General features: G+C 41.0%; 2 protein-coding genes across 2 annotated transcripts; one reads left to right on the top strand and one right to left on the bottom strand.

The window, feature by feature from the left end:
• Nucleotides 1-7,742: 7,742 nt before the first annotated feature.
• LOC307020008 (uncharacterized protein) lies at nt 7,743-10,626 on the top strand. Its single transcript, XM_079651101.1, has 2 exons — nt 7,743-8,575; nt 8,704-10,626. Exons 1-2 carry the CDS (start codon nt 8,273-8,275, stop codon nt 10,222-10,224), a joined length of 1,824 nt encoding a protein of 607 aa, XP_079507227.1. The 5' UTR covers nt 7,743-8,272; the 3' UTR covers nt 10,225-10,626.
• Nucleotides 10,627-25,446: 14,820 nt separating this feature from the next.
• bhlha9 (basic helix-loop-helix family, member a9) lies at nt 25,447-27,067 on the bottom strand. The gene has a single exon (XM_079652259.1). The coding sequence runs from the start codon at nt 26,929-26,931 to the stop codon at nt 26,062-26,064; it is 870 nt and encodes a 289-aa protein (XP_079508385.1). The 5' UTR covers nt 26,932-27,067; the 3' UTR covers nt 25,447-26,061.
• Between the last annotated feature and the right edge of the window lie 915 nt (nt 27,068-27,982).

Below are 27,982 nucleotides of genomic sequence, written 5' to 3'. Positions count from 1 at the left end.
CAACAATGTACTGTAGAAGATCACAGTAACCAACAATGTACTGTAGAAGATGACAGTATCCAACAATGTACTGTAGATAATCACGGTAACCAACAATGTACTGTAGAAGATCACAGTAACCAACAATGTACTGTAGAAGATCACAGTATCCAACAATGTACTAGAAGATCCCAGTAACCAACAATGTACTAGAAGATCCCAGTAACCAACAATGTACTGTAGAAGATCACAGTAACCAACAATGTACTGTAGATATTCACAGTAACCAACAATGTACTGTAGAGGATCCCAGTAACCAACAATGTACTAGAAGATCCCAGTAACCAACAATGTACTGTAGATGATCACAGTAACCAACAATGTACTGTAGATATTCACAGTGTTACAAGCTGGCTCTGCTTGTAACACAAGGACAATAGTTCCACACAGGAGTTGCCCAAAACAATCATTTATTATACCTAACAGTGTCTACAACCAACAATAAAACACACAGAAGAGCAGTGTCCTGCTGCACCGAGCAGGGCAGCTGAGAGAGACCGAGAGCCTGTTCTGCAGCCCTCTTATATCCTGGAATCAAGTCCACAGGTGGGTCCCATCACTGCTGATTACAGTAAACACACAGGTTACAGCAGCACCACCTGGTGGACAACCACAGGGTTGTCACAACAGTAACCAACAATGTACTGTAGATGATCACAGTAACCAACAATGTACTGTAGAAGATCACAGTAACCAACAATGTACTGTAGAAGATCACAGTAACCAACAATGTACTGTAGATATTCACAGTAACAAACAATGTACTGTAGATGATCACAGTAACAAACAATGTACTGTAGATGATCACAGTAACCAACAATGTACTGTAGAAGATCACAGTAACCAACAATGTAATGTAGAAGATCACAGTATCCAACAATGTACTGTAGAAGATCACAGTATCCAACAATGTACTGTATGTAACCGGCTGTGTCTGACTCTGCGTTGTGTTGTGTAGAAAGACGACGACCCAGACGTGTAGCTTCATTCAGGATGTACATTTATTTTCACTCCTGACGAAACAGCGACAGAAAGAAAACATTTCTCCAGTCAGTACTCTCTTTAACGTGCCCCTCTCCCACAGAGATCAGTATCAAAAGGGCATAACGTAAAAAGTAACACAACATACCTGACGAAACAGCGACAGAAAGAAAACATTTCTCCAGTCAGTACTCTCTTTAACGTGCCCCTATACAAATTAAACAACACAGAAATACATTGTGAACACCCGTGAGACACTACAACAAAAATAAGTAATAAAAAGTAACTTAAATTGCATAAAGTCGACACTAAAACACGGAAATTGCTTCTGGCTGAAGAGCCGCCTACCTCTCCCACAGAGATCAGTATCAAAAGGGGAGAACGATGCATGAACCCCGCGAAAAAAAGGGGAACAGTGTCACATACATAAGGAACGTAGGGGTACACGCTAAAATTATAGTTCCACATACTGATGTGAGTCCTACTGCGTCAGGTATTAACACAAGATGAAACAAGAATAAACACAGATTTTGTGTAATTATATAGACATATTTACATAATATATTATATACAAATGAGACATAACTGTCCCTGTTACATGTAGATAATCACGGTAACCAACAACGTACTGTAGAAGATCACAGTAACCAACAATGTACTGTAGAAGATCACAGTAACCAACAATGTACTGTAGAAGATTCCAGTAACCAACAATGTACTAGAAGATCCCAGTAACCAACAATGTACTGTAGATATTCACAGTAACCAACAATGTACTGAAGAAGATCCCAGTAACCAACAATGTACTGTAGATATTCACAGTAACAAACAATGTACTGTAGATGATCACAGTAACCAACAACGTACTGTAGAAGATCACAGGAACCAACAATGCACTGTAGAAGATCACAGTAACCAACAATGTACTAGAAGATCCCAGTAACCAACAATGTACTGTAGATATTCACAGTAAAAAACAATGTACTGTAGATGATCACAGTAACAAACAATGTACTGTAGATGATCACAGTAACCAACAATGTAATGTAGATGATCACAGTAACAAACAACGTACTGTAGATAATCACGGTAACCAACAACGTACTGTAGAAGATTCCAGTAACCAACAATGTACTAGAAGATCCCAGTAACCAACAATGTACTGTAGATATTCACAGTAACCAACAATGTACTGTAGAAGATCACAGTAACCAACAATGTACTGTAGAAGATTCCAGTAACCAACAATGTACTAGAAGATCCCAATAACCAACAATGTACTGTAGATATTCACAGTAACAAACAATGTACTGTAGATGATCACAGTAACAAACAATGTACTGTAGATGATCACAGTAACCAACAATGTACTGTATATATTCACAGTAACCAACAATGTACTGTAGATTATCACAGTAACCAACAATGTAATGTAGAAGATCACAGTATCCAACAATGAACTGTAGAAGATCACAGTAACCAACAATGTACTCGAAGATCCCAGTAACCAACAATGTACTGTAGATATTCACAGTAACCAACAATGTACTGTAGATATTCACAGTAACCAACAATGTACTGTAAATGATCACAGTAACCAACAATGTACTGTAGAAGATCACAGTAACCAACAATGTACAGTAGATGATCGCAGTAACCAAAAATGTACTGTAGATGATCACAGTAACAAACAATGTACTGTAGATGATCACAGTAACCAACAATGTAGTGGAGAAGATTCCAGTAACCAACAATGTACGAGAAGATCCCAGTAACCAACAATGTACTGTAGATATTCACAGTAACCAACAATGTACTGTAGATATTCACAGTAACCAACAATGTACTGTAGAAGATCCCAGTAACCAACAATGTACTGTAGATATTCACAGTAACCAACAATGTACTGTAGATATTCACAGTAACAAACAATGTACTGTAGATGATCACAGTAACAAACAATGTACTGTAGATGATCACAGTAACCAACAATGTACTGTAGATATTCACAGTAACCAACAATGTATTGTAGATGATCACAGTAACCAACAATGTAATGTAGAAGATCACAGTATCCAACAATGTACTGTAGATAATCACGGTAACCAACAACGTACTGTAGAAGATCACGGTAACCAACAATGTACTGTAGAAGATCACAGTAACCAACAATGTACTGAAGAAGATCCCAGTAACCAACAATGTACTGTAGATATTCACAGTAACAAACAATGTACTGTAGATGATCACAGTAACAAACAATGTACTGTAGATGATCACAGTAACCAACAATGTAATGTAGAAGATCACAGTAACAAACAACGTACTGTAGATAATCACGGTAACCAACAACGTACTGTAGAAGATCACAGTAACCAACAATGTACTGTAGAAGATCACAGTAACCAACAATGTACTGTAGAAGATTCCAGTAATCAACAATGTACTAGAAGATCCCAGTAACCAACAATGTACTGTAGATATTCACAGTAACAAACAATGTACTGTAGATGATCACAGTAACAAACAATGTACTGTAGATGATCACAGTAACCAACAATGTACTGTATATATTCACAGTAACCAACAATGTACTGTAGAATATCACAGTAATCAACAATGTACTATAGAAGATCACAGTAACCAAAAAAGAAAGAACCAACCAAAAAACCCCATTTCTAGAATAGCTAAAATATCTGAAATATCTTAAATAAACCAACATATTTTTCTCAATATACATAATCTTGATGAAGTGTAATTACTAGTTTGGCTATACTAGATATTTTATATACTTAGTAGATATACATTTTTAAGACCCTATGTCTTTGCAAACCGGAAGAACTACAACTGTGGTGCTGATTTGTACCAAGCTGCATAGCGTGGCTCAAGGGAATTGTCATTTTTCCTAAAATTGGTATAAAAAAAAAAAAGTTATAAATACTGAATTATTACACACAGAATACACTGAGGGTTTAATTGGATGATAAACACATTTGTGTAATCAGATTTTTATATCAAATTGTGAAATTGGTGAAAATAAATTTTAACCATATTTGACCCAAATTTGACAGTGCCCCCAGTTTTGACTATACTCACATGATAGCTGGGGTCAAGAGCCCTCTATAACATTATTTCCCATGTCTGTAGTCCCTTTTGTTGCTTAATTATAAGCCTTCAAACATGCACCGAGGTCAAGGTTCAAAGGTCAGTCTTTCAAAGCAGGAGCAATATGGAATCTTCATACTGACCTATATTACTCTCCAGGTCAAGACCTTTCCAACAATGAAATGCTTTGCACACAATTTCCAAATCTTTGGCGAAAATCGCCTCGCATATGATGCACACCTGCACAACTGTTACACAGCGTCCACACGGCGGCGTGCGTTGAAGCTTGCCGACGGGCATGTCTGAAGCTCAACCAACAACCAAACACATGAATCTCCCGCCCCGGACACACAAGCACGCGGTTCATTGGCTAGAGCTTGTACTGACATATGATTGGTTTGTCTGTCGCTTCCGTTGAAGCTTCAAAAGTTGAACATTGCTCAACTTTGGAAGCGAGCAATGCGAGCAAAGCGAAACGACTCTCCCACAATGCAGTTCGGCAAACCGTGACGTCACCCCATTCAAAGTGAATGGGAAGAAGCGTTGAAGCTTCAACGCACGCGGCCGTGTGGACGGGCCGTTAGCCTGTTCCACCATTCTTCGTTTTCCGAGGCTAGGAAGGATTCTTGCCTCGCTTCTGAAGGAAGTGACTCGGAAGACATGTCCTACCAAGGAAGCATCCTCGACATTGAGAAACACCCTCGGTATGAGATAGAGCACACTGTTGAGATGTCAAATCAGTCACAGTTTGACCAACTGGGGGGTTTGTGTTCAAATCGGTTCAAATGAAGCCTCATGAGATGAACCCTTTTGCGAAACAATTGGCTGGAAAGCTTCAAAGCTTCATAAGGCTTCATCTCGCCATCACTATTCATAAGGCTTCATCTCGCCATCACTAGTGGTTAAAATATACTGGTTTTTTTATTTACCCAAAAGTCCACAGAAAACATCATAAATCAATAAGTTCTAATAACTAGGCCTATAAAAGAGGTCAACAGAAAATAGCTCAAAGAAACTTGGCATCAACTTAACACTTAGGTGTTAACTCAACAAACTGACCTGCTACAATTAAAAACCAAGGAACCTATATAGTGGCTTGGCCAAACCAAGTTGAAACCAAGAGATAATTAATAGTAAGAGAACACACAAAGGACACTGACAAAACCCAAATCCCCCCTTTAACATGGAAGCAGGTAATAATAATAATAATAATGATAATGGCTTTAATTTATAAAGCACTTCATATTTGCATTCAAATCCCGAAGGTGGATTGTTCCAATCGGTCCCAATTGGCTCCTTGCAGTATTTATGAGTCCTCGGCGCTCGGCCACGCCCTTTGCTGAAGCAGGAAGTAACCTCCCCCAATGGACATGGTAACTCAAGAGATAAAGAAAGTAATTCATACAAACAATTTTGTCAGTTAATTTATGTGACCCGAGCCAAAGTTTGACATTCCGACGTCAGGCCGCTTAGTGGAAAAGAAAGTTAAGCTAACTGTACTCGGCTAGCTAATCTAAATCTCTTACACATAAGGTTTGTAAGTTCAGTACAGGGTCCATTCCTGCATTCATTTTGCATGTTAAAATTCACAGAAATCTTGCAAACATTAGATTTCAGTGTGGACATGCAGAATGCCCTACTGCAGCGGTGTTCAAAGTGTGAGGCCTCCCCGGGGGGACGCCAGAGAGCTTCAGGGGAGGCGCAGCGTGTAAAAAAAAAAGGAGAATTTCAGCTAGTTAACTTCAGCTAACTTTATGCGAGCGGCAACATGGATAGATTTCTAGTGAAGTTACCTAAAGTGAGAGAGGAGACAGCGTCTGGCAGAAAACGTCACTTGCTTTTGGCTGTCTGTGGAGACCGAGTTCCCCCACCTCGCCAAAAAGGCTTTAAAAGTGCTCATTCCCTTCACCTCCGCCTACTTGTGTGAGTGCGGGTTTCCGCATTGACTTTGATCAAAAGCAAGTACCGGTCAAGCAGGGGTGGATCTACCGCCCCTGCTTGACCGGTACGCCAGCTGCCACTCCAGTTGGCAGCTTTGTTTTGAAATAATCATCGGACATTTATGAGAGAAAATCCCTAATGTCCAAGTGCAAGTGAATGCAGCACAAGACGCAAGCCATGTAACCCCTCCCCCGGCCCTGGCGCGAGCGTGGAAATGTGATTGGCGGCGATTTCATTTGAACGGGATGGCGCGAAACGAGAAGCATTCGGACCAAGCGGCAAACTCTGGGGCAGAGCCGGGAGGCCAATAAGGAAGTGCCACAAACTGCAGTTCATCTATTGGCCAATAGGCGATGACTGCAGAAAGAATCAATTTCCATAGACCCCGTGTTAAAATGCCCAACTTTACAGCAGAAATAAACATGTTTATGCCCCTGGATGCAATAACAATTATTCGGGATATAGTTAGATTCCACCTTAATGATTATGAATTGGTGAGTGAATTGTTTTATAACGTGACCCTTTTATTTATATTAGGTCTTAAAGTGTTTGCATAAATTAGGGCGTGGTCACTTTGATGGACAGGTACGTGCCTCACTGTCAGCTAACAGCAACTTGTCCACTCTAGGCTACAACGTTAGCCTTGGGTAAGACTTTTATAGTCTATGGCTATGATGCCCATAATGCTAAACGGGAGCAAATGTTAAAAGGGGACCCAATTATCCCAGTGGTGGCCGCCGGAGTCCGCCTGCCGGAGCTAACGGAGCCGCAGGGGGCTAGTGGTTAGTGGCCCCTGCTCCGTTAGCGGAGTCCAGCATTATAACTGGATCAAGGAATGCAGCGAAGCGCGGACTTGGTTTGCCTGCAGCCAGCTGTAGTATTAGCTAAAGAAATGATGTTGAACAAGGCTTATTAAGCTGAACATCGCCACAATTGTTCTGCTATGTATTGGTAGCCTACTTATTTTTATTTTATTAACGTGTGATAAGCATTAAGAATAACAAAAAATAGCTAATTCTCTTGCAGATTGTCTCGTTTGATTATGAATGTAACGTTTATATAGTGGAACTACACTGTTTTATCAAAACCAAAGTGCCACGCAGTAACTTGGTATGCATGTATTTCAGCAGGAAATGTGAGAACGGGCAGGAAGGCAGCGCCGGGACAGCACCGGAGGACGGGCAGGAAGACGACATAGGCCGCGATGGGACACTTCCATTGTCATCTGGATCGCCAGGGCACTGGGATCGAGAGCAGGAGCTGGTGGAACCCCTGGCGGGACAGGCGTAAGCGGGACCCTGGACGGAACATGGGCTGGTGTCAGCGGGACCCCGACGGAGCAAAGGCTGGTGTTGACAGGACCCCAAACAGGACAGGATATGTGACCTGCTCTATCGAAATCAGTCGCATTGACCCGAAGACACATTTTGAGTTGTATACACTGCTGGAAAGAGGATATTCCTAGCTTTCTAATTATATCAGGATTGTTTTTGTACTCCAAATATTAAGCGAAATATGTCACATTATAATGACTGTCACCGAGTCATCATTTTGAGAAAAAGGCCTTCAAAGTGTTCTCTTCTCTGGAATCCATCGATCTGATTGATTATTAGCGGAGCAAATGATCAAAATACTACGGAGGGATTTTTTGCATCATTACCCTTGTTGTAGGGGAGACCCGGTACAGTTGAAACACGGGTTGGTTGTAACACCCTCAATATCTCCAATCATAAACAAGCTAGAGTGATGACACTCACTCTGCACATGCGCAGTTAGATGGTAAGATCGCCGAAATAAAAAGGAGCCACGTTTGAATATCTCACGTAAGTTATCAGCAAAAGTGTGTTTCTGAGGTCAAATATTAACTAAAATGATATGAGGTATTTTTTGGATACTGTCTTGAGTTCAAAATGTCTAGGAATCCAAACTAGTATTATTAGAATAACTGTTTTGTAAGCTACAAATATAGCTAGCTAAATATGGGTCAAGCCAGCAATCAGGCAGGTTCACAGGGGGTGAAGCAAGACTGGTGGTTCTGGGACGGTTGTAACGGGACGGTTGTAACATGGCACATTTACAATGATGGCTCATTTGCTTGAATGATCAATTGTTCATTCAAGCATTGATTGGTGTGCATTGTCCCTGTAAAAATAAACAGAATTAAATACTGTACAGTAGGCATAAAGTGTGTGTGTGTGTTTACAGTATGCCAAGTATCAGACAGAGGAAGACCGACAGGGGAGTGCCACTTGCTCTGCTGCAGGTGGCCTCAGGTGAAGTTCAGGATGGCAAATCATTCAGGGAAGTGGCAAAGTCCCTGGATATATGCCATGTCACCCTGTACCGGTTCCATAAGAAGAGGCTGAGGTTGGAGAGTCAGGGATCACACACACCCCCAAGAGTAGGCTACTGGACTCCAAAGAAGGTGTTCTCAACAGAGCAGGAGATGCTATTGAGAGACTACCTGATGGAGGCAGCTGATCTATATTATGGTCTCAGCTCAAAGGAGGTAGGTCATAATTAAGGTAGAATAGGCTATCTATAGGCTACTGAACAAAAGAAAAGTAAGTGATCAAATATATTGAGGCCTATAGTGAACAGACAAGTGAAATATTTTCCAATGTATATTCATTTTAGGTGCGGAAGTTTGCCTATGAATTGGCAAAGAACTACAACTGCAACTTCCCTCAAACCTGGGCAGAGAAAGAGATGGCCGGAGCTGACTGGCTCACATCGTTTTTGAAGCGGCACCCTACCCTCTCCATACGCAGACCTCAGGCTACCAGTCTCTCACGGGCTACAAGCTTCAACCGAACAAATGTGAAAAAGTTTTTTGACAACCTGTCTGCAGTCCTGACGAAGCATGAGTTTGTCACACAGGAAATTTGGAATATGGACGAAACCGGAGTCACAACTGTCCAAAACCCTGGGAAGATTGTTGCCAGAAAAGGGACGAAACAAGTCGGCAGTGTGACATCTGCAGAGCGGGGCACTCTCGTCACACTTGCATGTGCTGTAAATGCATTGGGGAATTCCATCCCCCCAATGATGATATTCCCCCGGAAGAAGTTTCATCTCTTCTTCACCAGCAATGGCCCTCCTGGCTGTATTGGCAGAGCAAATGGGTCTGGGTGGATGCAAGAGGAAGACTTTTTGGTCTTCCTCAAGCACTTCCAGAGCCATACCAAGAGCTCACAGGAGTCAAAGGTGCTGCTGATTCTGGACAATCACTCCTCCCACCTTTCTGTGGAGGGGATTAATTTTTGCAGGAGCCATGGGATCATCCTCCTCTCTTTTCCTCCCCACTGTTCTCACAAACTACAGCCCTTAGATCGCACTGTATATGGGCCACTGAAGAGGCACATCAACAGCCGCTGTGACAATTGGATGAAGACTCATCCAGGAACCACAATGACCATTTACGATCTGCCGGGCATTGTGAAAAGTGCCCTTCCTCTGGCTGCAACGCCATCAAATATCCAGGCAGGGTTCGCGTGCACTGGAATTTGGCCTTTTAATAGAGACATTTTCAATGATATCGACTTTGCTCCATCCCAAGTCACAGACCGCCCACCACCAGAACCTTCTACCAGTGCAGCTCCAACACCAACTGTGGCATCCTCTCCTCCACTCGCAGCCTCCTCTCTTACACTCGCAGCCTCCTCTCCTCCACTCGCAGCCTCCTCTCCTCCACTCACAGCCTCCTCTCCTCTACTCGCAGCCTCATCCCCTGTCAGGCCATGTGTGGAGCCTGGGACATCATCCTCTGCAACGCCTTTCTCACCCTTGTCCATCCGTCCACATCCAAAAGCTGGACCAAGGAAGCAGACCACAAAGGGGAGAAAAAGAAGAGAAACCGCTGTCCTCACAGACACTCCGATGAAAGATCAACTCGAGGCTGAGAAAAAAAGATCTAACGCAAAGAAGTCTAAAGCGAAGACAAAAATCAATTTCGGCCAAAAAACCATACCCAACAAGAAGCAGAAGATGCAGGCCTCATCTGATGAAGATGAGGCCCAATACTGCATTGTGTGCCTGGAGAGCTACTCTAGGTCCAAGGAGATGTGGCTGCAGTGTTGCTCCTGTAAAGCCTGGGCACACAAGGACTGCACAGATGGAAGTGCCTTTTACACCTGCCACAACTGTGAATCTGATTAATTCTGGTGTTCTGTTTTAAGTTCTGTTCAAGTTCTGTTCATTTTTCATTGTTTGTTGGAGGATGTGTGAAATCCCATTAAAATCTTGTTGCCTTAGAATTTGACAGCTTTCCCTATTTTTTTGTCATATAGTGTGAAAAAGGGTAACCGTTATTAAGATGTTACAACTGTGCCTGCATGGGTTACAACTGTCCCTGTACACAAGGACGGTTGTAACAGTTGAGTTTTTTTTTTAAAATACATTTTCCAACCTGTACTTATTCCATAAAAACATCTTAAAGACATTGTTTCAGTAGCTGACATATTGATAATGCATAATATAGCAAAATGGCTATCCAATTGTAAATGGTTTTTTACTTATTGGGGAAAAGCCCCAAAAGTGTTGCAACTATCCCTGGTCTCCCCTACTGTGGCTTGGCTTGGTAGCTATTAGCAGATTGAGCTTTGTTTTTAGCATATTTGCTACTGCTCTTAAACACTCTGTCCACTGATTTAGCGTCACATGCCTGAGTTCTATCGTCACCTCGCAGAGAAGATTGTTGCCGTTTCACCTCTTCAGTCTGCCGGTAATAGCATGGTAATAGCTTTTCCCAAGGTAAGGTCTGAGTCCAGTTGCATCCGTTCAGACAGCCGCTTATCTGTCAATCCGAAAACAAGCCTGTCTCGAATGAGTTCATCATGTAGCACGCCGTAGCTACAATGCTCCGCTAGTGCATATATAGCTGTGACGAACAAGTCCACTGGTTCACCTTCTCCCTGTTCGTGCATATTAAACTTTGCCCGCTGATATATGACATTTTTCTTGACAATGAAGAAGCCTTGAAAGCCATCCCGCACACCTTGGTAAGTGTCTCTCTGAGCCGCTGTGAGAGTCAATCCACGTAAAATATAATCTGCTTCATCTCCCATGCAGTATATTAATGTGTTGACTTGATTCTCTTGTGAGCTACTGTTCAGATTACTTGCCAGGTAAAATCTCTCGAACTGCCGTATCCATTTGTCCCATTCCTGCGGTCTTGAAAAGTCGAAAGGCTCCGGTAGCTGGATGCGAAACGTAGCACTCGGTCCCGCCGCGGGTCGCGTTGCATCTCCGTTAGCATTATCGTCTGCCGTGTCCACTTTCCTTCCTTTTCACCGTCAATTGGCTCCAAACAATACTTTTTCCGGTCAAACTCCACGTAATGTCAACAGGACTTCTGACACCATGTCGTGTTATTCAATAATACACGTGAGTTCAACTGTCACAATTATGTATCTCTTTATTGGTAGCCCACATGCTAGAACCTCCTAGCTAACATGCCCGTTACCATAACATGTTGTCTCCCTACTCTATGACGTCTCTGAACCGTGCCCGTAGGACTTCACTACTATTGGCTAACACACACAGCACAATAACACCACACTCTGAGGGGAGGCTCACCTTCCCACACTTTGAAAACCCCTGCCCTACTGTATTCAAAGTGTTTTAAAATATTGTGTATTATCTAAGAATAGTGATAATGTATTTGCAGTGCCTTTTGTTGTGTCTCGTCAAATGTGTTAGTTATGTTTATGTATTATGTCTGTCATTTCATGTTTAGTCAGGTTTTCATGTTTATTCACATCATGTCTGTCTATTTATGTCATTCATCTCTAGTTAAAGGTGGGGTAGGTAAGTTTCAGAAACCGGCTCGAGATACACTTTTTGTTATATTCCATGGAATGCTCTTAACATCCCGATAGCAATGAATATCTTAAGTGCTTTGATAAAAAATCCATTAAAAAAATTCATCTGTGGAACCCGTAATACTGTAAGGATTGCCGCCCTGTCTGTCAGCCTTCCATCTCGTGCACGCACAAATGTATCTCGTGCCCTCATTGGGCGTGCCCTCATTGGCGTGCCCTCATTGGGCGCGCATTGCAGCAGTACTTCAATGACTCACCAGCAACAGGCGGCCAATTTCACCATGGCAGAGTTAGGTTCAACATCGTCTACTGGTCGCAAAAGAAAAAAATGTAACGGAGCAAATTAAGAACAAAAAGAAAGTGGAAACTAGGAGAAGTCAAACCAGAGTCAATATCGGAGTTGCTTTGGCTGTGTAGTATTGCTAACCTAGATGTGTTTAGCTTTGCCTGATATGTAACGTTACTGCAGCCTGCTCTCGCGGAGGAGGTGCTCTGTAAAGAAGTACTTTCAAGTTTTAGTGAACTCGAGCCGGTTTCTGAAACTTACCTACCCCACCTTTAAAGGCCATGTAATGCATCTAACACAGGTGTTTTTTAACATGTAGTTTAGATATCACCAGAATAAAAATAAATACAAATGTTTAAAGTTTGGTCATAATTAAATTACATATATACGTTAAAAACCGATGTTGGTTCCGAAGTTTGCCGAGTACGCCCCCGATCACTCCCGAACGAGCGGTGACGTCACACGTGGCAAACATTGCCATTTGATCAAATCAGTCCAAATGGCAAGCAACGCGACAACTTCAGACAGCGACAGCGACAGCGATCATTCAAGCTCAGATTCGGTGGGTTATCTGGATTCAGTTACAGAAGTAGAGAGTGAACCAGCTAGCCTTTCACTTCAAGGCATCTTGCCTTATCAGTAGCCTACGAGCCTCCTGCCCGGCAATCGAACAACGAGGCAGAAACTTGTGAAAGAGAAGCGGATTCCGCAGCCGGCGAGACTCGAGTCGGCAATACTGAATGGTAAATTCTGTTTTATTTAATTTGACCTGCACTAAATGTCGATCTTAATTTGTCATCTGTTCCTCACACGTCCGGCAGATATTGTTTTTTTTTAATGTTATGTACAATATTCAGGTGTACATGTCAATGCTGTGAAAGCATGCCCACTGCAGATGAATGTGTATGCTGCAGAGAGATCTGGCAGGTGATGGAAGAAATAGACAGTTTGCAACCTACTGACCAGATAGCAGAGTCCTGTATCGGGTCGGGTATCCGCGGGTACCCGACGGGTGACCCGCAAAAAAGGTGATTTGCGGGTGGTATTTTTTCAAACGCTTTTTTCCGGGTTCGCTTCTGGGTAAAACAAAGATGATGCGGGTCCGGTTGCGGGTGTTGCATAATAAATATATTTAAACAATAATAATTTAGTTTAATGTTTAAATCCTCAGACCTCTCCTCCGCGGGACCGAGCATAATCATAACCTCTGCAGTGCATCTATCTGCTGCTGAGCGCACCACATTCTGAATGGCTGAGGTGAAGCTCTCTATCGGAGAATACAGCATTTTCAATAACTCTTCCTCAAGAGCGAAATCCAACGTCTGGGAGGCTTTTGGTGTCATCCTAGATGGAGAAGATAAACAACATCCCAGGCTTTTTGAGCCAAATATGCAACTGCGTGTGTTAATAATTGCACGTTGTCACTGCTTATATATATGCGGGTTCGGGTCGGGTTGCGGATCTTGTGCCGGCGGGTCGGGTCGGGTTGCGGAACTAATTGGCAATATGTGCGGGTAGCCGGGCGGGTTCGGTATTGCACGTCACGGGTGCGGGGCGGGAGCGGGTCTTGAAAATCAGACCCTAGCAGGACTCTGCCAGATAGAAGACACCGACGAGAAACCAAGGTGCATTATTAGCCACCCAGGCTTTAGAGAAGGCTGTCTCAGTGTTTGGACACTGAAAATAGCGTCTCTTCAATACAAACAACAACACAGAGCAGTTGATGGCCCACTACACCGGTAAGTAAATATTGATTGACCCAACTGCCTATTGCAGCTTTGCTTTCATATAATACTTTTAGTCGCTACAGATATGGTACACTTTTAAAGATACCATTAAACTCTTTCAAGCAGTCAAAAACAGCTTGGCTTTTATTTTTTCTGTGTATGCAAGTTCAATGTATGCTTGGGAAAAGAAACAACTACACATGTGAGGAAATATATAAGAGGTCTATGATTCTGTCAAGCAGTCATGTACAACCTCATATTTATTTTGTACAAGTAAAATACAAATATCATGTTATAAGCCAATTTGTAACCATTGCTACATAATAGTACTACATAGCATTTTATTTTTCTCCAAATATATTTATAATCTGTATACTTTTTTTTCATTAGGAAGTATCGATATAAAGCTTATCGACAGTTTGTACGTTGGTGCTGGGGTGTACTCGGCCCAAAAATCAGAGTCCCGCTGCCTGCATATGCTGTAACCGAGATACGGAAGACTTACCCTGAACCGGGAGGCCGCTATCAGGGATTTCAATGGCCAAATCTGTAATTTGACATAAGTCATGCAGCTGAACTGGTTAAAATGGTTTCGCGTGATGTAAATAATTTACAAAGTACATCATTTACAATATTATTTTTCCAAAGAAACATGTAAATATAACAACATTTTCCAAATCACAAGTTTGTAAGATTGTATTAATTTACTGTTTGATAAATAAAAAAGGGTTCTTTTGTTAATTTTTCACTTGTAACATTTGATCTTTATTGCAGTGTACATTAGTCTATTTTGGTATATGTGCGAGCCCACAAATAATTAAAAGTGGTAAAAATAATAAAGATATTCAAACGTAATTCATTTTTGGCCTTACTTATTTCACTTCAACTTTTATATATTTCAGTCACTAGGCAAATTCACTGTACTCTGGTGACATTTAGCTCAAGCTGGCATAACACCTGTAGTAACTTAATTCTGACCCGAGTTTTGTGCACAATCTTCCAGCACCCATGATCAATGTTTATAGCAATCAGGAAACATTCACAGCTCACAACTACACATCGCTTCCCCATCATGAATTGTTAGATAAAAAAAGTTTAGCGAGGTCCGGTTACACATATGTTGAGCGAAAATAGCGGAAGGATACAAAACAAACAATCCAGACGAGGCTGGTGTTTGCCACGTGTGACGTCACACATCTGGGTTAATGGCTGGCAAGCTTTTCGCTACCGGAGCGGAATAACACGGGAAAGTGGCACACATTCCATGTTATTTGGGGGGTATTTATGGAAAGAATCATTGATGTTGATATGTCAAATGAAACAGTGGAAAGTGATGAAGCGATTTATTAACACAGAATAACGTTTATTTTGGACATTTCATGGACTTTAAGTCCCCGTGTTTTAAGTCGTGTCTCGTTTTCCATTTCCTGTTTTATTTTGTACTTACCTTTTGTCTCTCATTTCAGGCCATTACTTCCTCCCTTTGTGTGTTTTACTGCATTCTTCAGCGTCTGCCCCGCCCCTGATTGTTTCCACCTGTTCCCACTCACCTCATGTTTAAATAGTCCTGTCTCCCTCCTGTCCTGTGTCAGTTTGTCTTGTTTGTTCCCACGTGTGGTCGTGCCAGGCCTCAGCAAAGAGTTATTCCATTACTTACTCTGTTAAGAGGGATTTTCTGTTCATTGACATTAAAAAGACAATTTTTGTTACATTCAAGACTGTATCTCTGGGTCGTGCATTTGGGTTCTCCAGTTTGTGTCGAGGTCGTGACACCTTTTCAACTACAGCACGTCTCTAAATGGCTTGGCAGAAGAAATGGCTTCATATTTTTTGTGTTGATTTGTTATCGCCACTGTTTTAAAAATGCAATCTCCATGTTTTTGGATATTAATCTGGATGAAAATATTTAGGAATTGCAGCTGTTGGTCAGTTAAGCACAGTTTATAAGACATGGAAGATAATTGTACATGGGATATGCAATGGAAGACTACATTTGTGGTAGCCATGGTATGCTCACCCATTTAGCACAAGAAAATACATGTTCTTGATACCGTTCAACAATTAAGAATAAATTGTTAAAATGTATTGTTTGCTGTCTCCCTGCAGTTATTGCTTGGTGAGCTTTAAAATTGTGTCAAAAATGTCTGGTAATCTGTAAATTAGCAGCATGACATGAAGTATACTATAATAAAGAAATTGTTTTACAGTTACAATACTGATACTGTAACTTCAAATTATAGCATTAAAGTTTCTATTTTACAGTTGAAACACTATTACCGTAAACAAAAATAAGGTATTTTTTAAATGGCAGTGTTTTATTTTATAGTTAAAATACTATTACCTGAAACAAAAATACAATGCTTGGTAATTACTGTGTTTTATTTTACAGCTATAACACTACTGCTGTAACAACAAATAAAGTAATTACATATTACTGTGTTTCATTTTACAGTTGAAACACTATTACCGTAAACACAAACACAGTACTTGGAAGTTACTCCATGTTCAGTATGTTCAGCACTGTACTGTATGTTCACATGGAGCTGCCATTAATGAGCCATATCAACAGCTAGAAGGGTTTACTAGCCTAAATGTCTTGGCTGTTTTAGTAGATCACCATGGCAACAGATGCAGCAGACCCTTCACTATGTAATTGCTTAATATAAGTTTAACTAAATCAGGGGTGGGGAACCTTTTTCCTCTCAAGGGCCATTTCAATTTTTACAACATCCTTCGAGGGCCGTACAAATTATTGAACTCAACGTCTGCTTAAAAAACTCAAATCAAAGCCCATTCATTTGGCCTTTCTTTCATGCTGTGCAAAGAAAAAGCAACGTCTTAATCCAGATATTTGACCATGACCCGTGCATTCATGCACAGAAAGATATGGACACAAGATGTGTGCAAATGTATTTAGTTTCATATCCATGTGGACATGTTTTAAAATGTTGAAGTTAAAAGCATCAATCTGGTGCACTTTGAGAGCAACATGAAGAGATCTATGGATACATCTCTCAACACCCATATGAAACAGAACTAGCAGATTTTTTTCTTTCTGGATATTTTACAAATCACTCAATTTTAAACTGTATTCTTGTTTATTAATAACAACTTTTTTTTACTGTCATATTAGTATTGTATACCTGTTTACTTTATTCTCTTATTTTTCTATAACTATAATGATCATATAAAGATGTGCCTTTACCTCACTGGTTGGAGAAAAAGCTTCTTATATTCGTTAGCATAGCTAGCTAACCAGATGCTAATAACAACAAAGTTATTGACTGTATGATCAGTATGACAGATGAACAGATCGCCACTGGGCTTACAACTAAAGACACAGCCACGCAAAAACTACGGCATGTGTACAGCTCCTTATGGGTACTGCAATTTGTGAAGTCCCGGCCCGGAACCGCGTTCTGGTGCTCTCCGTTAGAACTACACTCCTGTCAGACGAGACATGTACCACGTGATGACACGTGAGGCTCGTGTTGTGTTCAAGGACCCTGAACTTGGCCAGGAAAAACAAGCTTGTTTAATTATTTTGCGGTCTAGATTTCTTGAATTTTTTTTCTTTTTTGAGTGTGTTTATAAATTACCTTGAGGGCCGTACCAAATGGTTTCGCGGGCCGTATACGGCCCGGAGGCCGGAGGTTCCCCACCCCTGAACTAAATAGTCAGTAGTTCATCTGTGAGCCGTACAGATTCTCAAATGAGTAAATGCAGTGGTTCAGTGAGGAGGGTTTTTGTAGGCTGACCTCGAAGTTGGCAGCGCAAGGGCTTCCTGAACAAAAAGTATATGGAATGTTTCTATTTGAAATGTTGCAAGTTTATGCTACGTTTTGTTCAGCATAGCAGGATATTCTCCACCTATAAACATTGCACGTTGTCATTTTTGGAATGTAAATGCAATCGTCAGAAGTGCATTTACGAGACATAGACACTATTTGGCAACTGCAGTTTTCTTACAGTATGACACATACAGTAGAAGCTTCAGATATTCACCACAGGGTATTTAATTACCTATTTTATTTTGTAGAGCAAAACTTGAAAATGTCTTCAGCTTTTTTAACCACAGACCTTATTTCAGGGTTGTAACCAGTGCTTGAATTGGGCCGGTACTCACCGGTACACAGTACCGGCACTTCTGATTTTTACCCATGTGGTACCGGCACTGAGTACCGGCACTGAGGCAGTACCGGCATTTTACTGAGTACCGGCAAGGTGCCGGTACTCAGTAAAATGCCGGAACTCAGCTGCCGGCAATATACGTATATATTGTAAACGCAACGCAGCGCAAATGTGGGTCTGACTCTGCCTCACAGAGGGTGACTGGCTGTCTACATGACGTGGCCTGCCGACATTGCCACTTTCATACAGATCATATTAATGCCCTCGATTGGTCTCTGTGTGTCATTCAAGCTCGGGAGGGTGTGTGTTGGTGTATGTGTGGCGCGAGCGAGCGAGAAAGCGCGCGCACCGGTTACGTGTATTGTTGTTAGCATCTGGTGCTAGCTAGCTGCGCTAACGGATATAAGGAGCTTTTTCAACAACAAGGTGGAGGGAGAGTCCTTTGCTGTCAGACTGAGAGGCTGATAACTACAGCTCTGGTGAGGTAAATTACTCTCTGAGTCTTTAGATAGTTAACTTAGTTTAAGTTATCTCAGTGGGTCTCAAACGGTTCGGTCACCATTTATGTAAACACATATTTCCATTTGAGGGGGTAGTGATTAGTCAAATATAATACAAACAAAATGTTAACTAGGTGAAAAAAGGTAAGTTAAACTTGTTGAGAGCTAAAACTAGTCTTTGCTGTTGCCTCAAAGAGGAGCAGGGGGGAGAGGAGGGAGACAGGAGAGGCCGATTCAGGAGCCCAGACACACTCACAACTATAAATGAACCAAAAACAAATAAATAAACAAGTTTCAATGTTTTTTCATATTGGATATTGTATGTTATTGGTTATGGTCATGTACTTATGATTTTATGATTATTTAAATGTATACATTTTTGTTTCATATGGGTGTAGTCTCTTTATTTCCCCCTCAAAATGCACCAGATTGATGCATTTAAGTCCAACATTTTTTTTTAAATCTTACCGGGGGAGCATGCCCCCGGACCCCCCTATAGGATTTGAGGCCCGGCCCCACTGTTCCCAAATAGATTTGCTTTTTTTTTTTAAATAGTAACCCATCTCCATATGTTTCTTTTTGGGTAGTAGAATTAAACTAGAGGGCTATCACTTTGTGCAGCAACGCTATTGACAAATAAATCCAGCAAAATGGCACAAAAAACTGGTTGTGGCCTCAGGGACGAGGAGTCATTTAACCAGCCAGTAGGAGTCAAGCTTTACTTTCTTTTATATCCATAAAGAAAAAGTAAATCTGTTTACAGTTGTTTCATTATGGATGTTGAGAGGTATCCATATATCTCTTCATTTTGCTCTCAAAGTGCACCAGATTGATGCATCTAACTTCAATATTTTAAAAAAAATGTTCCCGGGGGAGCATGCCCCCGGACCCCTCTAGACTAGAGGGTGTCAAGTCCACTCCCCACTTATAAAAATAGCACTTTACCACTGCACCCCCTCTAATCTCAGATGCACCCTGAGTCATTTTGTTTAAGTACAGTGAGCCTTTCTAAAATATACAGTAAAGAGACAAACCCACCAGCATTATAGGATATACTATGACTTTGTGCCAAATACTTGTTGCTGATTTAGAGTACTGGCACCTTTTTTATTCCAATTCAAGCACTGGTTGTAACAACAAACAAGTTCAATCAAACATTGACTTTCAGACAAGGGAACCAAAAGTGTTATAACTTATTTCCAGTTTTTAGGACTCATTCTCGCACCACTCTATATCATTTGTAAACATGTTGATCATTACATTATTTACACCGGACGAAGCCGTGCAGTTGCAGTCAGTTTTACTGTATGCATCGCATTGCTGCTCAATTTATATTTGTGGTGCAGAAATCTGGGAAAGAATATTTAATGTCATTGTTGTTTTTAAGGAGGATAATGTGCATACGTTTTTTCTCTTTTTATTCCTCCTACTGTATATAGTTGTGTTTGGTGTAAATCAATACTAAAAATGAACAACAGCATTTGTCCTGGCCTGTAGCTATTTTTCACGAATATGTATTTTTTTTACAGAAATAATTATATTCTTTTGAATTTAGTTTTTACTCTTACTGAATAATGACTATATCTGCAGGGTTTTCTGGCCATTTGCCTTCGCTGGCTCCAAAGCCTTCTAAAAATGATGGCACACATTAACAACTGACTTTATTATTTATGAGTTTGTAATATGATAAAATGTCATCAATCCATAACATCACCACTCTGCATGTTTGTTTGTTTTGCAGTTTATAGAACACAGATTAGAACATTTATAAATGTATTGATATGTATTACAGAAAATATTCAATCAATACATTTCATAGCACTTTCATTTGGCCAGAAGCTTTACCCACAATTCCATTTTTAAACACAAAAACAATAATAAGTACCCTAATTAGTCTAGAAAAATAAAAGCTAAATAAATGATCTACATTTTTTATTTATCCTCTGTTTATTATTGTGTGTGCCTTCCCTGTGTGTTATTAAGTTATTAAAAAGAAATAGAGATAGATCTTTGTTTGATTCCCAAATAATTTCTCCCTTACTCCTGGTGATTTGTTTAGTCCCTTTGAGTACTGCACTTCAACACTGTTGAATCTAAATTACACTGTGTACTGGAAATTATTCTGCTGCTTTATAAAGCCTTTCAAATAACTGTTGGGGGATTTACCGTGTGTTTGTAATAATTAACGTTTTATTGTAACCTACATTTTTGTTTTACCCCATCTGACATCTTTCAACTTTCAGTTTGTGACAGGAAGTGGTAAAGTGAAAATATTTTATTTTGTATTTACTGTTAAATATCCTTACATAATACTGCTGCTGTATGCATACATACAGTTGCAGTGTATTAATAATGATAATGAACTCACTGGAAATGTCATGTCTTTATGAAGGAATGTGTTTTTGTCTCTTTGGCTGAATCCATACATTCTCTCCACCAGTGAGTGGTTGTCAGTGAAGCCCCGCCCCCTGGTCCTTCACTGATAACACCCAGCAGCTCCACAGTCCTGCCTCCATCTAGTGTTCAGCAGTGAAGCTGCTCTGTGAATCCAACAGATCAATACAACAGGCTGCACCTTGTCTCAAGTGTCAAATGGAAAGGATGGACAAAACACTTCATTTATGTCAAGGATTTGTGCTTTGTACAAATCTGACGAACGATTGAATAAACATCCAATACAAAATACACTGAGATACTACAGTCTGTGAACTCTCTCTATTTGAAGGTTGGCGTTACAGAGAGAATGTTTCAAATCAGTTTTCATTTTTACAAATGTATTTATTAGGACTTGCTTCAGAGGGATCAGAATGTCTAAAAGCACATTGTAAATGCAACATTCCTTTAATAAACTATCAATGCTCTCAAGGATCACTTTCAGAGGGATCCTAACTTAGCCTCTAAAGCAGTGGTTCCCAACCTGGGGGGCGCGCCTCAGATGATTTGAGGCCAAATGTCATATTTAGACTTTTATTTTTTATATTTATTTTTAAATATAATTGTAAGGCAATACATGATTGTTACTAAAAGCTTTGCCTCTACATTACAATCAAATATAAAAAATAATTGATTAATTCATTTTAATTAAAATTCAAGTTAGTAGCTATTAAAGGCATAAAAATAAATAAATGTATAATTATGTCTTTAATAGAAATATTTCTTCTGCCCGTAAACTCGTAAAGTGTCCAAACCAGGCTTTTCTGGAAAAGCGCATTTTTAAAACATAGTCATTGTCCATGCCGGTTTCAATTGGATTATTTGTCAACGTTGCTCTGATCAGATCGGTCTCCTCCATTTTGTAGATTATTTACGACGTTTGAATCCACATAAACACATCGGCAAAATAATAATAATAATAATAATATAATCATATCAAAATCTAGGCCATGTCAATGTTATGTCCATAATCACAGAGGGCTTTTTGTTTTGAGTTATTGATCATGCGCTACTACCTTTTATAAATCAATATGTTACAATGGTGGAATGTAATTAAGTACTTTTACTTGAGTACTGTGCAAGTATAACTTTGAGGTCCTTGTACTTTACTTTAGCATTTGCATTGTATAGTACTTTTCTATTCCCCTTCATTTTGGAAGCCAATACTGTACTCTTTACATTTCTACATTAATTTGACAGATTTACTTAGAAGTTACTTTTTCAGAAGAATAGAAAATAAAACAATAATTAAATAAATGAAAAAACGAATGAATACCTTATGATATATTACTAGAGGTTGAGATATCTGACAGCATTTGATCAAGTAAATAAAACTAGCTTCTCAATTATTAGCTGTGATCAACACTATAATATATACATTATCATAATACAGTAATGTATATACGTATATGATTTTGAAATGGTCTATTACGCACATCGAGTACTTTTACTTTTGGTACATTATTTGTCTTTTGATGCCAATATGTTTCTACTTTTCCATGCAGATTTTTGTCTTGTAACAGGGTATTTTTAAATTTTAGTATTGCTACTGGTACTTAGGTAAACATTCTGAATACTTGTTCCATCTCAATACCCAATACATACTGTAGCACCGTGTCAACCTCATCGCTACAATAAAGTAAAAGATTCTGAACCTTCCTGATCAGAGTTGCTCTGGGACATTTCCTAAATCACTCCGATGCCATGACTCCTTGCTAGATTTCTTTCAAGTAATGAACTCAACGAGAGGATGTTCTGAACAGCTCCTGTCATGTCTTAAACAGGAAATCATCATTCAGGTTTAATATGCCTTTTTAAATGTCATGGGCAGAAACAGAGTCTGTACCATCATGCCCTCTGACACCTACGCTGTGTGTGTGTGTGTATGTGTGTGTGTGTGTGTGTGTGTGTGTGTGTGTGTGTGTGTGTGTGTGTGTGTGTGTGTGTGTGTGTGTGTGTGTGTGTGTGTGTGTGTGTGTGTGTGTGTGTGTGTGTGTGTGTGTGTGTGTGTGTGTGTGTGTGTGTGTGTGTGTGCGTGCGGGCGGGCGGGCGGGCATGTGAGTGTGTGTGTGTGTGTGTGTAAAGGGGGTGTATGTAGTGTACAGCATCAACATCTACGCCGTGACTCATCCCCATATATCACGCAAACACACCCCTGTGTCTTGGAATCATTGCTCTCATGTTTGCTTGTTTTCTTTTCCATCATCTTGGCCGCAGAGTCTGTCGAGGAGGCCAAACAGTCTGAATAAAAGATGCATCACTGACAGATTCACATGGCGGAGAAGTGAGGTAAACCCTTTGGTGAGTCACCATGCAACAGGAAAGTTGACACGTTAAAGCACTTTATCGACAAAGGTGTTGGATAATCACATGACTCACTGATTTTGGTAAACAACCAGCACATGCACTGTCTTGATACATTTTACTGTAAGGCTCCAACTAATTATTATTTTAATTACTGATTTATTTGTCAGTTATTTCCATTTTGACTATAAAATATCAGAACATTTGAAAGAATCTTGCACTTTGCCAAGTAAAGATGTCAAGTAAACAGTCCAAAACCCATAATGTAAGAAAATAAAAGTCATCAAATCCTTATATTTTAAGATTTCTAAACCAAGAAGTGTTTGGTATTTTCTATGAATTGAGGAATTGCTTGTTCAACTAATTGTTTGTTCTCTGTTTCACCATCAAACTTTGACATCAAACATATCTTAGGTGACATTCCCTACAAATCTAGGTGGTGATAAAACCTCTTATTTGAATGATCACGTTTATTTTAATCAACAAATTGGACCTCAATCACAATCTTTATGATAAATACGTTTCAAAACGTATAAATAAAAAATAAATATTTTAGTCAAAGTCATGTACAGGGGCCTAAATAATAAAACAAGGTAAAGAAAACACACACACACAAAATGTCATCATACAGATCATAATATAATGTACTATAAACCTATATATTAGTATCAATGATTTATATAGTTTTTTGTAAGCTGTTAAGAAAAGATTATTTTACTTTGGTTTGAATTGCTAATGAAAAAGAATACTTGTTTATTATTTATAACATTTGTGATGTAATGGTTGTTCTACTGAGCTATAGTTGGTTTGCCTAGTTGTGTACTTTGACTTATTTAAAAGTTTTTTCTACATTATCAGATTTAATTTAAAAAATGTACGTCTATTTTGTTAGCAAGTCCCCATTGAAAATACATTTGCTTTTCTTTTTCGAAGGAAACAAAGGTCCAGTCTTATCTTCGCCTGTTGTGGAGTGGGAATTTATTTCTATTTATTAAACCAGCGACTAGACACGTGTTCTCAGGAGGATTGCGGTACTATCAGACCACTTTCACTCTGGAGTGTCATGAGGACCCAGACAAGATAACTGGCACTGCAGTGAGAGATGTGTGTGCCAGAAATGTGGGGGGGGGGGGGGCAGAGACATGCCGTCACTGAGCTGTCAGCCTCACTCGTCTCTCACAGGTGAGTCAAGGTTCTCTAGTGATTCACGTCTGTGAAGAACGAAGTCCCATCCCCTCCCCTTCCTATTATTTCACTCCTCCTCTCCATTCATCTCTTTGTCCAGATTCCCTTTCCTTCCTGCCTGCTAATTGTTGTCGTACCACACCATTTATTCCTCCCTGAGCCTGCAGTACTCCTCCCCAGGCTGACTGTTTTCAACGGCGTCTCGGGGGCCCTGCTGGGAGACCTCCAGGAGGTTCAAAACACTCTCACACCCAGTTCCACCTGCGGGCCCGTGGATCCCGATTGGGGATTTCACCGCGCTGATGACGGGGCATACTCTTCCTTCCTGAGCCTACATAAATCTGTCGGTGGGCTCAGACCCACAGTCTAATATTAAAGCTGTTTCCATGACATAGTGCTCAGCAGGGGGTAGGGCAGCTGTTGTTGACTAACATGAGCTGGAACAGGAGGGCGGGAGCTGTGGTTTTACTCTTACTGATCTGCTAACAAAACACTGACCTATTATTGGGGATGATGCGTCTTGCTAATGTTAGAAAGCAAAGGTTGTTTGAACCCAATTAGGCGTATACAAGAGGCAGTGCATGCACTTTCCATACCCCTGCATCAGTTATTCGATTTTTTAAAGCTAAATATATCACATAGTCAGTGTTGTCTTTTTGCCTGTCGCCCCATGTTTATATTTTGCTGTGTGTAAATAGCACCTTTATTCTTCTCCGGTAAAATGGCAAGAATGGACTTGTAAGGACATTTTTCAACAGAGTGAAGGACCTCTGTCATCTCAGACTCTGAGAGAGGCTACTCACCTTAGGCTTTAATCAACACACACAGACACACATAGACACATACAGACACACACACACACACACAGACACACACACACACACACACACACACACACACACACATTTGTAAGGAAAATGTTGTATAAGTGTTGTTGTAAATCCAATTACTAGCAAACAGTGTTACTATAAAAAGAGACAGAACAGGAGTCATATAATTAAAACATTTAATTTTGGAGCTTAGAAAAGTATATACAAACTCTTTACACCTTTACTGTACGAACATCCATTCATTTTAAACGTATACAGAGTATAAATACAAGAATGTTGGGTTCAAATCGTAGACATCTTACTTGAAAGAAAACATGGTGTAAGTTACATAACATTGTCGCACACACAGAATGCAAGCTGTCCCATGTGTGTTTGTTTGTCTACTTGTGGCTCTTTAAGGTAATTCTCCCTTTTACTTTATTATCACACATTTAGCATCATTTTAAGTTATTCAGCCTCTGCAGAAGACCAAACAACAATTAACAATCAAACATCCCGAACATAATGCTGTAGGAGAATTATTTACAGTGACACATTCTTTTACATTTTGAAATGCTAGATCAAAACAATGCATACAACATTCTGCAGTCTCGATTGCCATTGCACTTTTCATAAATCTGTTACTCACATTATGATCACTCTGCTCTAAAATAATATTTTCATTGTAATACTGAGTTGATGCAAGAGAAGGAACAGAGAACGTTTCTCCCTGAGGTCATTGGTCAGTCCGCTGTGTCATCAGCAGTGTTCAGGACTCATGGTTCTGTATAAAGCCCGTTATAGGATTTCAGAACCCAGAGGGAGGATGTGCTCCGGCTCCTGCATGTAGCTCACCTGCCAGGGAAGCCCCAGAGCTGGAGAGGGCTCCACAAAAGTCTCCATGTATTTCTGAGTGCAGGAGGCCCACATGCCCGGCTGGTACCCCAAACCCTCGCCCACCTGTGGGTATCGCATAGGGCTGAGCGGATGGTCGTGGGGGCTGCCGCAGTGTCCATATGAGGCATAAAGCTGTCCCTCAGGGGGGTAACAAGGGTAGTGCGGTGACGGGGGACATGATGACGCGGTGTTGTCCATGTACACATGAGGCTCCGTGGGCAGCCGGTGCAGGGGAGGCCCTTGTTGAGGGGGCATCTGGTGAGGGATGGTCGAGTGCCAGGGGACGTAACTCTGAGGCTCCAGACGAGGAGCCGGGGCCCGGATCTGCTCATGCCGAGATGCTCCCATGGCAGGGGGTCCTGCAGACGACCTGTTGCACTCCCGGTGGGTGCAGGGCTTGCTGGGGGGGTTGGAGCTCAGGAACACTGAGAGAGCGGAGATGCGGTTGATGGCCCTCTGCAGGGTGGCGATCTTTGACAGCCGCTTGCCACTGAGATCGTGGTTCAGAGTGACGCGCAGGGCATTGAACGCCTGGTTGTAGTCCATGATGCGTTTCCGCTCACGGACGTTGGCGGCCATCCTTCGAGCTTTTGAGCGAACCGGTCGATTACGCTTCTTGGTCTGACCTTCCTCCAGGTCACTAGGGCTGGCAGAGCTCTCACTGTCTTCGAAAGATTCCTTGGGACTCCCTTCGTCCTCCCCCTCACCCAGCACGCCAAGCTCCAGCTCTTCTTCAGAGAACTCCGATCCTTCAACACTGCTGCAGCTCATTGTGTCAACAACCAGGACAGATCTTCCTGCTTGTATCGTAGCGAGGCGTTTGCTCTCCCTTGCTGCTCCCTGACTTGTTTTGTGGGGCTGTCGGTATTTGCTTCTGCGCCGACAGCCCAGGTATCCTCCTCCTCTGACTCCTCCGGTGCCTTGTGATTACTTGTACCTTGACAAGACAGGTTGGCCTGCGTTTTGAATGCTCTTGAAGTCACATGGTACAGTCACCTGTGAGGAATGGTGCACTCTCTCTCCCTCTCCAGGTTTATGGGCGCCCTTGAGGCAAATGGCACTGTCACCTCCTCCTCCTACTCTGACTCTCCCTCACATCCCTCACAGGATCGTAGCCTACAGAAGAGTTTCAACACTTCACGTCACTTTTAAACATACGCAAAACATACTCATTATTTGGATAGCAATTTACATCACACTTTTAACACCTTGACTGAGGTTTGATTCCACGATTCCTCCTGTACTCTAGTTACTTGTTTGTACTTGAGACTTTCCATGAGAGTTTTCGAATGTAGTCACCCCATTAAATATCTGTCATTACAAAGAACTCTATCAGTAAACAATCATTTATTTTTCCACACAGTACCATGTGTGCTTCTTTTTAACATCATTAGCCATGAAGAGATATTCATCTAAATAGGTGTTACACCAATATTAACTCAGGGGCATTCATGACAAATTACACATTTATCCAAATCTGTTAGACACGTTTCCCCTTCTCTCATGTCTGGGAAGAGCGGAACCCTCTTATCTAGCGCAGGTTAGATTTTTCCTAGCAATTAGTTGTCTCTGGAGTGGCGATTGTGCCTCTCTCTGCTCAGGTTTAAGGGCCATGTAATTTAGAGTAGCTTCCCTTGGAACACGTCACCATAAATCAGGGCCGAGCAGCACCCGAGGACAAGAGCAGAGAAGGCCCTAGACTTCAAAGAGGGAAACAACAAGGCAAAATATTTTACAATTAGACCCTACAATTGCTCCTGGTTAGGCTATCGATCTTTCACAACTTTGGCTAGTGAAGACGTGGTAGTGATTTTGACGAATG

The sequence above is a fragment of the Notothenia rossii genome (genome assembly GCF_949606895.1).
Source record: "Notothenia rossii genome assembly, chromosome: 9".
Taxonomy (NCBI): domain Eukaryota; kingdom Metazoa; phylum Chordata; class Actinopteri; order Perciformes; family Nototheniidae; genus Notothenia; species Notothenia rossii.
The sequence above is the reverse complement of the archived record's forward strand: the minus strand, read 5'-3'. Positions and strand labels throughout refer to the sequence as shown.

Bases quoted from the DNA above. Each gene is read 5' to 3' on its own strand.
- LOC307020008 (XM_079651101.1), top strand. From the start codon at position 8,273: ATGCCAAGTATCAGACAGAGGAAGACCGACAGGGGAGTGCCACTTGCT. The intron at 8,576-8,703 runs GTAGGTCATAAT...TATTCATTTTAG, and splicing joins ATGGTCTCAGCTCAAAGGAG to GTGCGGAAGTTTGCCTATGA.
- bhlha9 (XM_079652259.1), bottom strand. From the start codon at position 26,931: ATGAGCTGCAGCAGTGTTGAAGGATCGGAGTTCTCTGAAGAAGAGCTG.